The sequence below is a fragment of the Leiobunum rupestre genome, chromosome 7, assembly GCF_980474605.1.
Source record: "Leiobunum rupestre chromosome 7, qqLeiRupe1.1.hap1, whole genome shotgun sequence".
Taxonomy (NCBI): Eukaryota; Metazoa; Arthropoda; class Arachnida; order Opiliones; family Sclerosomatidae; genus Leiobunum; species Leiobunum rupestre.
In genome coordinates, this window is record NC_143390.1 from 52,817,960 (window position 1) to 52,831,674 (window position 13,715).

The 13,715-nt window shown below is 33.7% G+C and overlaps 1 protein-coding gene across 1 annotated transcript; it reads right to left on the reverse strand.

Moving 5' to 3' along the window:
* Positions 1-1,901: 1,901 nt before the first annotated feature.
* LOC149937233 (alpha-(1,6)-fucosyltransferase-like) lies at positions 1,902-11,570 on the reverse strand. Its single transcript, XM_090153762.1, has 9 exons — positions 11,542-11,570; positions 10,727-10,920; positions 10,268-10,436; positions 9,737-9,851; positions 7,869-8,133; positions 5,177-5,366; positions 3,971-4,189; positions 3,478-3,634; positions 1,902-2,396 (listed from the first exon to the last, which is right to left on the reverse strand). The coding sequence occupies exons 1-9, from the start codon at positions 11,568-11,570 to the stop codon at positions 2,040-2,042; spliced, it is 1,695 nt and encodes a 564-aa protein (XP_090009888.1). The 3' UTR covers positions 1,902-2,039.
* Positions 11,571-13,715: the final 2,145 nt, after the last annotated feature.

Sequence of the window (13,715 nt, forward strand, 5' to 3'; positions counted from 1 at the left end):
AAAAGGGAAGCAGAGGACGTTTCTTCTATCGTCGAGTTACTTGGGAATAGCGGGACCAATTCTTTTGGAGGCGTTGTATCCGACATCATAAGCATTTCTACTAGTGCGGCAGTAACGAGTGAGGCCTTAAATACCTTCTTTCCGTTAGGAGAAAAGGAGATGAAGCTATCCAATTTTTTTTCTTGGAACCAGATCCGGATTTCACGACCCCATCAAAAAGCTCAATTTGAAAACTTTTTGTTCGATGAAAGAAAATTAAAGGGGAAATATAAAGACATTATTCTTAAATTTTACCATTGACTTTTCGCCAATATGTTTTTAGAAGCTGAGAACCAAAAAATTAAAAGAGGTCTTTCGCGTTTACGCGCGATCACAAACAGTTGCTTGACCATCAGGTCCGGGGATAAAAACTGTTTTTGGTACTCTCGTTCTACAGTAACTAACGCTCCTCTCTTTCAAGAGAAAAAAGGCGCACATAACAGCACCTTTTGCTGGGTTGAGTGGCTTGCGTGGTGCTCGGCATTCGATTAATTTTTATCCAAGAATAAAATAAGCTCGGTGATATTTAAATAATATTTATTTAAATAACCAATAGTTGAATAAAAATTGTAAAATGTTTAAATAATCGAAAGTGAATACGCCTATTTAAATAAAACAAACAATTATATAAATAAATACCACTTTTATTCAAATAAATGCTTGGTTGCGTAAACAACATAATTAAATAAGTTAAAATGATATTCTTTTTACCAACGTTTTTTAAATAAATCGGAAAATTTGTGGATAATGAATAAACAATTCCGAGCACTAGGCTTGCGTCAAAGGTGCGACCATCAGTAGTAGGTTACTACTACCCTTGCTGGATTTGTCACCTGTCCGGGCTTAGGAACGCTGGCGTGGGGCACTATGATGATACGCCTCCAGTGGTATGGCCCCTGTTTCTAGGTACACCAGGCTATAAATTCTGACACACTGTCATCAGCTCGTCTTTTCGGAATTAATGAATTAAAAACAAAACTTCAGAACGTTCTCTTCGAAAAAGTGTAATTTTTCGCTAATAATTTATCTAACGCCAAAAACGTAAGCAGCGAAAACATTGAAATTAACATAAAAATGTCAAAAAAAAATTGTACAACCGAAATATAAGAAATTTTGTAAAATTTTAAAACAAAAAACCAAACATTTAAAGCCAAATGTATTTATAAGTTGTATTTAAATATATCTTATGAACTGTTTTAATCTCTTGGTCTTAAAAAAAGGCTATTTTACGAGTTCTTTTAACTGTTGGAGAATATAAAAAATTATCGGCGGTATTATCTTGTAAAATATAAACTTATATTAACTATCACTAGAGAAATTGAAAATTCTATTAAAAATCGGTTCGGTATTTTTGAACTTTATTGGACTATCTTGGAAAAATGTATTATCAATTATATTATTTTGCCTCAAAAAAAGAAATTACCTGCACTTTTATACAAAGTGTTAAACAAAACATGTTATTTACATATACAAATAACATTTAGAATTTGAATTTGATTAACTGTAATTTAATCATCATAATCATAATTTAGTTATTGAAATGATTTAATCATTATATAACTATATCCAAGATTTAATTATAATAACCATGGTTTAATCATTATAACCATGATTTTATTACTGGAAAAATTATTTAATAATAACAATTATGATTTAATAAAAACAATCATGACTTAATCTAATTTAATCTTTTGAGGGTGTCATAATAATCCTGTAGTGATCTGCCCCTCGGCTAAGCCTTACGACTTTTAAATTTATCACGATGGCATACAAGAAGACCTTGACGTTTTTAGGGTTACCGAATTTTGAAACGAAATGAATAGTTTTTAAAACTACAGCCCAAGCTGTTTTCATTACTGGATAATAAGGTTTATTGTTCGATTAGAAATTATAATATTTTAAACTGTAATTGAGATAACGGTTCATGTAATGAAATGACTTTGGGAATTTTTCTCTTGAAAAAGCGCACCCCTAATTTTGGAAGATAAATTAGAATCGATCTATTCTTCAGTTATATAAATTTCCTTCGTTTTGAAATTCGGAATATTTCCCATTTTTCCAGTTCGCGCGTTCCTCCACACGTTGAACCCGTCTTCGAATTTGCCTCTCTTGGCTTCATCCTGGAAGGACATCGGGTCAGTTTTCTCCAATACATCTCCCGCAACGGCCGACAACTGATCGGGTCCTTCGTCGAGATGGCTGACGATGACCACTCTTTTCGGAGGCAGAATGTACGTGTAATGAAGTGGCACATCCAGAGAATAGACGCGAGGCACCGCTTCGGAATAGAGAGATTTCGGAGATTCTTCACTGGTTGAACGCAAGTAGCTTGAAAGTTCTAATGCAAGACGACATAGCTGAAAATCAACCATATATTAGAAACCTTTTAATCAAAACTAATCATGATTGCTCCGTGTTCGCGGAATTCAATTGGCTGAAAATTAAAGTTTTAAGTTTGACCCTTTAAAGCTTTCTTTGCCTTTTGTTAGTCTTGTTACATATTGAAAATCCACCAGTGTATTCAAATTCAAATTCAAATTTATTAATTTTTTAGTAATACATAAGTTGTTGGAGGGCCAAGTCTTCAAGCGACTTATACAACTCCGGGGTTTAAGTTTTTGTTAAATTGTACTAAAATCCCCGGTAAGTGTAGAAACAATATTTAATAACTTATAGCTTAAAAACTAATTTGTAATTCATTTTATCGTCTTCGAATATAAAGCTTAATAATAGGCAGACATGGTTAAAACTGTAAGCGGCGTTATCGGTACTCTAGCTAAACTTGTATAGGAATTAAATTTGACCAAAATTGATTTTGGCATTTCTTTACGAATCGAATGTTGTTCAGCTGACACCAGCAGAAATTAAACCCTAAATTACAAATTTACAGTATTCGCTAACCGAATGACGAAAATAATAATGACGTGAAACTCGGCCAAATAGATCTTTGAGTAAAAAAAAGTAGAAATCTTTGCATTAAGTCCATATTAACCGAAATTCCTATACACCGACTGCTTTGTGTTAACCTAAATATTAAACATTTAAGTCAAAATTAAGATCATAAATTAACTTTAGTATTTATTTGAATGGTGGTCAAATCAGATAATGTTGAAAATAGTTATCACTTTAATTAGTTGACATAAGAAAATTTAGTTTTGTTACGACCCGTTTCGAGTTCGAATAAATCTATGTCGAACCTTTTTAAAATCGGTTCAGTAGTGATTGAGAAAGCCGCGTTGTAACCGGCAGCTTCAATTCCTTACCCCCAATTCTTTCCCCCGAAATTCTTTAGACTTACTAAACTTATTTTCTTCGAAAAAATGGTTCAACTTAATAACTTTTACTGCAATGCTTTGCTATAAATATTTCTATTTTTAACGTTCGTCGTTACTTCAAACTTAAGACTGCCATTAGAATTGATTTTTGACGTAAACTTACACCGGAAGAAAGTGTGCAGACCAAATAATCGGTGTCGGCGAGTAAGTACAAATCGACCAGAAGACCGTAGAGTGACGCTTTGCTGTAGCGAGTAGCCGCGTTTTCAGTCCATTTTGTAATGCGCTCATCCTGGAACATAAAGTTGTATCCAGGGTATCTAGAAAACAATGTTATCATTGCTAAATATTCGAAACTATAATTCAGTTAATATTACACCCAGTTTTACGCTAAAGCTCAGTTTACTCAAAGGTGACGCGTTTTTGGAAAATAGGGTAGAATTATCCTAACAGCTTTGTAAGCGACTGCATCTGTATCACAATATAAATGTTCTATAATGCAAGAACTAAAGAATTTATTTTTTTATTGTATGAAATAGGCTTTTGATAAAAGGACAGAACTGATTCAGAGAAAGTCTCTTGGTTGAAATATATTAAATGGATTTCCAAATGATCTGTAAGTGATATAAATTAAATGAAAAAGGAGGCCATGGTACTTCTGTTTCAGTGCTTTGGTGGCGCCGGGGTCGTCGGTGGCCACAAAGACGTTCCTGGTGGTTCGAGAGATATTTTTCAAAGGCGAGTTACTGTGATTGGAAGACAGTTCAAGGGCCATGTCCATTTTGTTGAAATAGTGCTCAACCTCTAACATGTACTCGTCGTTGCTGTGAGAAATTGCTTCCCAGCCCACTTTATCACTGCGTCTAATGTGAATGCTACATCAAAACAGGAATAATTATTTGGTCATTATTTAGCCAAAACATTTATCAAATAACTTTAGAAAGCTTTTTTTATTTCCCGTAGTCTTTAGCTGAAATTTGTTTGTTTAGATTCGAGTATGCCCTACAACTTTGTCATTAAATTCTTTTGTATACAAGATATCGGTGAGAAAAAAAAATTCAATATAGTACAAATGTATAAATTGCTTTTTTCTGAAATTTCGAAATACGTTGTTTTCTATTGAAAAAATATGCCAAGAATTTCAGATTTCTAGACTACCGGTCTTGAAAGGGTGGCATCGATTTAATTATAATGAGTCTCAATAAATCAATACTGTGATTAAAATGATTTAGATTATCAAACGATTAAAATTATAATAAGCAAATACAATAATTTTGTCGACGGTTTGTTATTTATAATTTCTGAGTTATTAATCGGACACTTGAATGCCTAGTCATTGAGACATTTTCGTCAATTACTTTATAAATTGGCGGTTTTTAGGAATATTGGCCGTTTTTGGAAGCCTTTTGAAATATTATAACAACGGTACGGGCCCTCAACATAATCTGGCCTTGTTTCTATCCGTAGACATCCTCTTTCTTCGTTGCGGGCATTAGATCTAGCCTCTTTATGCAACTTGATATAGTTAAATTTATTGGTGCGAAGAAAACATCATCTGGCCCTTTAACGGGCCCTTCTAATCATTGAACTTCGCATAATTTTTCCTTCTGAGGGGTAACCAAAATATTTTAATGTTAAAAAATCTGAAACACCAAAACGACCAATCGTAAGATAGTAAAAACAAAAAATACAAGAAACCCAACTTAATAACTAATATATGAAGTTAGTTTTGTAATATTCACAAATAAATACAGGGGATAAACTCTGAAAGAGAGATACGATACGGGAAAAAATTATACCTATGGAGAATCACAACAAAAATTGTACTCCAACATCGACACGAAATAACCTCAGAAACTAACCCAATAATTGGACTTGAAAAATTGAGACGTGTCTTGACGTCGTGGATGTGTTTCCACAAGTTCGCATTCGGCCTCAAAAGGAAGCCGACGAATTGGCCCCACCACCAGGGCAGAGGGTCCACTCCGAGCCCCAAGAGTTCGTCTTTGATATCTCGAGGAAGCTGCGCAAGTTTCATTCTGTAATTTTTCTCTGTAATGCAGAAATTTTTAAATTAAACAAATGAACAAGCTTTTATCATCTTAATTACTTATATAATTTTCAACCAATCAAATTTAATTTAAGAAAAGTACGTTAACTCGAAGCCGAAAATCTCAAAACTGTCCCTTTTGAAAGTCCCCGATCAGCAAAATTCACAATGCTCTACCAAGAGCATGATTTTTTATCTATTGACTATTCTGAACCTAATTGTTAAAGAGTTTTCTAGAATTCTACACGGCCATCGGCGGCTACACTGTACGTGAAGCAATAGGTACATAAAAAGCCTTAGGGGTTGTGTGCAGAAAGGGATTTTATTTTTTCTAAAAACGGTTTCACATATTATAGTGTAGTCAAACTAGTAATTAACCTTAACAAAATGGCAACATAAAAAATCTCAAAGGTTCCTAATTAAGATAAACTCGAAAAAAGATAGTTAGCACCGGTACCTTTGTCGGTTTTGCCGGAAAATCTACTTAAAGGGGTAGAAACTGCACATGTAATAGATTTTCCAGGTAACATAGACAAAATTGTAAATTAATATATCTCGACGGTTTCTGGGTAAAAATACGTAATCAGAAAAACCATATTTAACCTCGGTTCCTCTTTTGGTTTTGACGGAAAAACTACCTCAAGGGGCAAATCCAGCCCTTTCCAAAACATTTTACTATTACCCAAGCCAAACTGTAAAAAACTGATAGAAGTACCGAGGTAAACTATTCTATTTTCGAGTTTCTTATAAGCCGATGTTGACAAATTACGTTAAGCAAAATAAAGGCTTTTTCTTAAAGTGGATTTTCCAGATAAAACAAAAGTGATACCAAGGTAAATTATTTTTTCTAGTTGAGCGTGCTTTTCTTCATCCAGAAACCGTTGAGATGTATTTTTTTATAATTTTATCAATGCTTACCGAAAATATATTGAAAAATGCCTGCTTTACCTCTTGAAGTGAATTTTCCGGCAAACCCAACGCAGGTACACACTTAAACATCTTTATAATAGACTTATGAAAATAGTTTTAACTAAATAAAAAAACGTTTAGGTGACAACATTCTTAAGGCCATTCATCCTACGGGGTTGCTACGCCATTTGAGCTCTTTAGGTTAACATACAGCGTTTAAGGTTTTACTTAATTTATTTACGTGAAATATTAATTATTTTCCAAGTCACAGTTGCAAAATTAAAAAAAATACATATGCACTTAAAATATAAAAGCATTTATTTTTAGGAAATATTGGTTTTATTGAAAAATAAAATTTTTAACTTTCTTATGACAATTAGAACAATAAAATGATAGATGCGATTTTAAATAATTACATATCTTTTTTATTTCTATAATAATCTTCATTTTTGAAAAATAACTCTGACATTAAAATTTAATTGGTCGACCATTGGCCTCGATTATTTTGGAAACAAGCTGACAGGTAAATTTAAATGCGGATTGATTTTAATTTCATTCCAACATTCCAGGACGACCTTCCAAGTACCGTCTTCGCCACGCAGTGGTTGGTTAATGACTCCCAGACCTTTTTTCACATATCCCCAAATGTTTTTCTATAAGATTGAATATAACCGTAGAGCTCAGACTTCTACGCTGAATCAGGGAAATTCAGGCACAGCCTAGTTCCAGGGATAAGGGTAAATGCAGCGCGTGAAAAGGGGGCCCAGACTTTTTATCTGCCTATGGGCCCAGCATCTCTAAGTCCGGCCCTGATCACGTTTAGAATAGCTTTTTACAAGAGCTTACTAGGGGGTGAATTTTGATTTACAATGACGTCACCCCGAGGCTACCTCTCAGTGAAATATTTGATAACAAGGCACACTTATGAAAAATATTTAACACCCAAAAATGAGCTTAGAATGACTGTACTATAAGAATTCGAATAGTTCCTCGCAAAATATACATTTTTCTTCAACAGCCCTCGTTAAATATTCAATGATTAATTATCTATACCTGCCAAATCCACGACGCTGATAAGTATCAAAGCAAGTTTCGTGCTCCAAATAAAATGTAACTGTTTAAAAATGAAATTTATAAATCACTCGGTCGATTTAAATTGATCCTTTCTAACCACGTCAGACAATTTATTCGATTGCCATATCAATTTACGAAATCAAAGGCCCATAAAAATGTCCTTGGTATTTTCATTTCTCTGAAACCGTTTCGTTAGAATGATACATATCACGATAAGAAATATAAGAAATTGCTTATACAAAAACTAATTTGGGTAATCGTGCGCTTATTTAATTAGACAACTGATTTCTATGAAACCGTTATGTTTGCCATACATGGGAATCGCGATATCAACTTTTTTTATATTCAGTTTCTATCAGAGTTCATAAGTTGTTGCCCTGTCAAGGACTTTTCAATTTTAGTGATGGAGTACACGTTACGTTGATAAATCCAGTATTATAGAATTGGAGTGAAAGGAATTGTTATAAACTGTGTTTTCTTGTTGAGATTAAATTTTAATTGTGTTATAGGTAAAACCATACCATTTTTAGGAGGTCCCAAAGTTTCGCTAGTTCGTTTATAGTTGCCATCCTGACAAGTGTCACTCAGGGGTCGAAAGCCAATGCTGCTCCAAGATCTGTTTGGTGCATAGTGCCATTTAGAGCTCTCAAGCACGACTCTTTTTCCGGCGAAGAAGGCTTCTACGAAACAAGAGAGGACGTCGTGAATCCCGGAAGCGAAACCATAAATATTCGAAAGATCGCACAGAAGTACTTTGTTCGGATTATTGCAGTTTGAAGGATTGTTCTATACGGAAAATATAATATTTAAAATTAATTAATGGCTAAACTTAAATTGAATCACATTGCAATAAATAAAGATTAAACTAAGCTGCTATAAATCTAGTTTTGCGAAATACAAAATAAATCATACTTCCCAAAATTGAATTTTTTATATGCATGCATTTTGTAAAATATTTAGTGCATAGGGATTTTGTTTTCGCCCTGAGGGTCTTATTATTCTAAATTCGTAAGGTGGTGATGTAGTTAGCACTCTCGCCTCGCAGCAAGAGGAGCCGAGTTTGATCCCAACTTGTGGCACTGGGTTAAAACTCAGAACCACTCCTTCAGCGTTAAGTTTGCAAGTTATCTCCCCAATGGTTGAAGGGGTTTTCCCCGAGTTCTTTGGTTTACACTTTCCATAAAAACTTGTTGGGTTTAATTGTTGGGAGCGGTTGGCAAGTGTGGCATGAAGGGCTTACCACCACCCTCCTACGCATTGTAACCCGGCCACCTGTTTAAAGGCTTTAAATGTCGTAAAATGACTTTGCCCTAATTTCTCATAAACTATGGAACTTCTCAATAAAATAATCTCATTTAAGATTCAAGATCGATAAAAGATCGAAAAAAGACATTTAAAGTGAAAGTGTACCTTAATTCCCAAAAATATAATGTTTCAGAAATGGTTATTTACAAAATAAACTCATTTTAAACTACCGCTCTAAATAAAATATTTATGAAAAATTGACCTTTTCCAAGGGGGACTTGGTGCATTAACGTGGCAAAAGCGTGTTTAAAAAATTAAAACGTTAATTACACTTTCACATTTATGCCCGAAAAACAGACCATAATAATCATATTATTGTCATTTCAACAAAATCAGTCACGATGGCTTTAACCGCCAGTCCAGAACAATTTAAAATATTTTACTTCAACTAATCACTATTTAAAAAATATTTTTCCCTTCAAATACTTACTACTTATTCAATATCTGCACCTTCAAATGTTAACTATTTAAATTATCTGTATCTTCTTAAATGCACTAATTAAACAATACCTGTCCCTTCCTAATGCAACGTTAAAAGGAACCACCTATGGACTGTAATGCAATGGATGAGATAATTAGTGAATTAGTAGATAAGTCTATTATAAAAAGGGATAAAAAAGCTAAACCCTTGCTATGTACGAAATTTATTTTTCATATTCAGTTCGCAGAACTAGCCTTTGTACAATGAAATCCGAAGGGCAGATCTTTCTGTTTTATGGTGTCCTAATAATAAAGATTAAAAATTTTATCATTTTTAATATTATATAATAATATTTTAATATAGACATCCAATGTTATTGATTTGATTTAATTCAGATTTAATCATAATGTAATGATACCGAGGGGCCGGGTGTCTAATTAATCATGATTAAAATTTTTATCATGATTTAATAATTTTTAATCTTTGTACAGTCAAAGCTACAGATTTAATTTTAATTGAAACTTAATCTTAAGAGGGTGTCCTAACGATTTTTTAGTGAGCTACCCCACGAATGATACTAGGGTGTCCTATTAATCAAGGGAGTGATCTGCCCTCCGGTCAAATTTGTTTTTACTTTCTATAAGGACAATATTATTGGATAACCTGCAAATGATAAATTTCCTTTTGAAATTTTTTCGTTATCCTCCTAAGCTGATGCGTCTTTCTCGAACCAAGATTATCCTTCGTTTGAAGTAAATCATTGTTGATTTCTAAAGAACTAAAAATGTAAAAGGATAATGTTTGAATTTAGCAAATCAAGTGACCGATATATTGGCTAGATTTTAACTGTGACAGGAAAAGAAGCAATTAATATATACTGTTCAAGTATCTATACTTAAAGCTGGAAAACTGCGAAAATTCAATAACTCAGCGCCTTAATCTCGAAGGAGCTATTGATATAATAATAATAATAATAATAATCAGCTAGGCTAATACCCAAGGCACCACCTTAGGCCTAAGTCATCAAGCGACCTTTAAAGCCATTAATTCAGGTGGCCGGGTACAATGCGTAGGAGGGTGGTCGCAAGCAATTCACGCCACGCGAGCCAACAGCTTCCTACACTAACTATTACCGTTAACCTCCACAACTTAAATGTTCGAATTTCAATTAAAAGGGAGATGGACCAAACGTACTTTATGAATTCTCCACTGAGTTTGTCAATTCTGTCGAGAATGCCGGAAATTTGGGGTAGCTTTGTAGATAACCGGTGAATGGTTCTGGTCTCACTTCGTAAGTACTTCAATAGATCTCTGAGAGTAGCTCGATTTTCTTCCAACAAACGAAGATAGTTTCTTTCGGTACCTGCCACAAAGTGCCACATTGAGGAGGTTTACATAAGAGTATACTTTGTTCGACCTTAGACCAACAAATACTACACTCAATGTTAAACCTCCGTTTCCAAACACCCACTCGTCACGTACGTTCTCTGGTGGCAGAGGTTTCAAAAACATTTACTCATGTGTCAAGTTATATATATAAAATTGTTTGCTTTGAGTAGACAATTTAACGAGTGCTGCTAGGAGAGACTTCAAACTAGCTTCTTATTGGGTGTACCCCCTTTATAGACTGGTCTAAGTTTCGACGCTCTATACTTGTACCATGGACATTTCCCTCGCTGGGACGGACGGGTGAACTTGTGGACTCTACAACTAACGCGAACTCCAATACACAGCATTGGGTGCATAATTGACCTAGTAATGCTACTGGACGTGACCCTATCCCTTTAAAACGAGCAACGGGGCATGATCCTACGAACATAACACTCAGCATTCCTTTAAAAGGTTCACTAGTAAATATAGAACTAAATTAAGGTTCAAATTGTAATTTTTCTCAGATTGTGCTTCTAGAGAAAATATACTTTACTGGAAAGTGTTTTCCTCTTTTCCCTGAAAATAAATAAACAAATAAATAAACAAATTTATTTACTTACTATTTTCAATAAAAATTAAAAATATTTCATAAACAGGTTGCAAACTACGACACTAAGTGTTAACATGAAATTTCACAAGTGTGGGTATTTCAAATATCATGGTAAATGTTAAAAATTAATAACTGGGAAAATAAACTATGCGCATTCTTATTAAGTTTATGCATTTCTAGACATTGCATTCATACCTTCTATTTCGCGAAAATTTGATAGATTTAGTCGCTACGTAATTCATGTAATAATAAGCAAGTTTCATAAAACGTTCGCGCACGCTATGTTAGTGTTAATTATTGCGAAAAGTGTTCAATATTATTGTTTTAACCTAAAATGAATAAATATTTTTTCTAAATTTCATGGTGTTTGATTAATTTCCAGTTGTTGGACTACCCATGATGCTTCGTATTAATATTTAAAATTAAGATAATATTTTTACTTTAGAAAATGTGGCATAGTGCAGGTGCTGATGTCACGAATTTGTACTTGTTACACTGGTAGTCAAATTTGGTCATGTTTATGCATTTTGTCGGCAAAGTGATGACACTGTACAATTAATGCCATGTCCAAAATTTTCATATCCATTAGAATGAACATTTAATTCCCACCAGCTTTGAACCAAAAATCATATAAGATTGATCAGAAAACCGATCAATATAAGCCAAAATGGATATCACAATTTAAAATAAAGTTCTTGTCTCTAAAGACAAGAATTCATCCACATATTCGATTAGTGTATCGAAAACGTCATGTTGGAACTAAACGGAATTATGGAAGAATTCTGGACATCCAGACTGTAAAGACCAGAGAGTGGTATCCTTATTTTGCTTTTCTGACAAATCCAAGCAGGACCAACATAATTATTTCCGGTTTCTTAAATTTTGCATCCCGAGATTAGCTCAACAATTTAGGATAATTTATCTTTCTACGGCCTTTAACCGAAAATTCCTTAGGAAGGTTCTAGTGAAACGGCAGCAGACAATTCAGACGGCTAATTGTTTTGGTCAATGGAGATGAAGTTAACAACAGAACATAGCGTGTATGTTATGGAGACTTAAACTTTGTATGGTTTTTACAGACAAAGACCTGGCCTGCTATTTAACTACTCATATAAATTTTCAGTCAGTCAGATCAACTTAAAATTTATCCACACTAATGTTATTACAGTTAACGTTGATGCTGTTGCGTATTGATATTTGGTATTTTTTTTCGTATAACATATGTTGAAGTGTTTGTGATGGGTTTGACCTTTTGGTGCATTGCTGCTTCTATAATAAAATAAGCGGCTTCACCAATAAAAGATTTAACTGACGTCTTCAACAAGTGAGTATCACTATATTTACATATTTCGAATTTAACCAAATTGGATTCGTGCTCCGTATAACTCACAGAGTCACAGGCAAATATTTGATATGTAAGTTTTACAAACGGAACTAAAGTAAAGAACATCGCATTTTTTCTTTGGGAAATGGCTTTTGGCAGATTTTTTGTCAAATTTTTATATATTTTTAAACATGTTCTAAGAAACAAAATTTTCGATTACATTTTTTATCCTAGGTCCCATAGTTTGTTCACTAACAGTGGTGGAATGTTTGACCAAACTTAGTATATTATATTTGTTAAAATCAATATTTACGTGATATTATTAATAGGTAGTCGTTGGTGGTAGAGCGGTGAAAGTACGGCGTAATGATTCAGCGACTGGTCAATTTTTGATTATTATTTTTAGGCGTTATTTTATATTAAGTGGAATAACATTAAAAAACAAACAACAATAAAAAAGTTGTTTTTTTTGTAATTCTTTATTTGTTTTCCCAACCACTCATTATTCTACGAGTATTTGATTTTGGATGACTCGATGGGCCTCTTAATATTAACGCATTCTATAAGCGAAGTAATAAATAATAAATTTTCAAAAAATCAATATATTTAAAAATAACAAAAATGGTTTCACAATTAATACTTGGTGACTAGAATGAAGACCACAAATATGACAACGCCTAAATAACTTTTGTATCGAACGTAAGAATTAAAATCCAAAGTTAGTTCTGAGCTACAATAGTTCCATGTTCGTAACTTCTGAGAAGAATCAAGGAACGATCTCACTCTGGCAGGGTTCAAACAGCCGGCAATATCACTCGCCAATTATAAACTGGGTTTTTGTTTACTTTATAGAAAAATACTACGGTCACCAGATCTCGAAAAAACCGTGATACTATACTACAAGTTTGTCGTAAAAATCTACATTTACGTTGTAATTTACCGGTGTACGCGTCGCGCTATTCTTTACCAGCGATTGTCATAGTCTATCTCAGTGTATTCCAACACCAACGACCTTTGGAAATTACATCATCATTCGACATTAAAAATAAAGATAAAAAATATATATCGCATGTGTCTGCATTTATGCCGCTCTAAGAAAACATAAATACGAAACTACGCCTGCCGTTTGTCTCACTCGTACAGAGTTCAAACAGTACAACATCGCTCGTCAAATAATAACTGGATTTTGGTTTACTTTTCAAGTGAGTTAAGAACTATTTTATTATAACTTTCATTCCTGAACTCTGCCGAGTTGTGTGGTGTGAAACCAGGGCCCAAATATTAACTGAGCTTCGTAAATTAATCGCAAAAATTGAAACCAATTTTACCGCCACAAA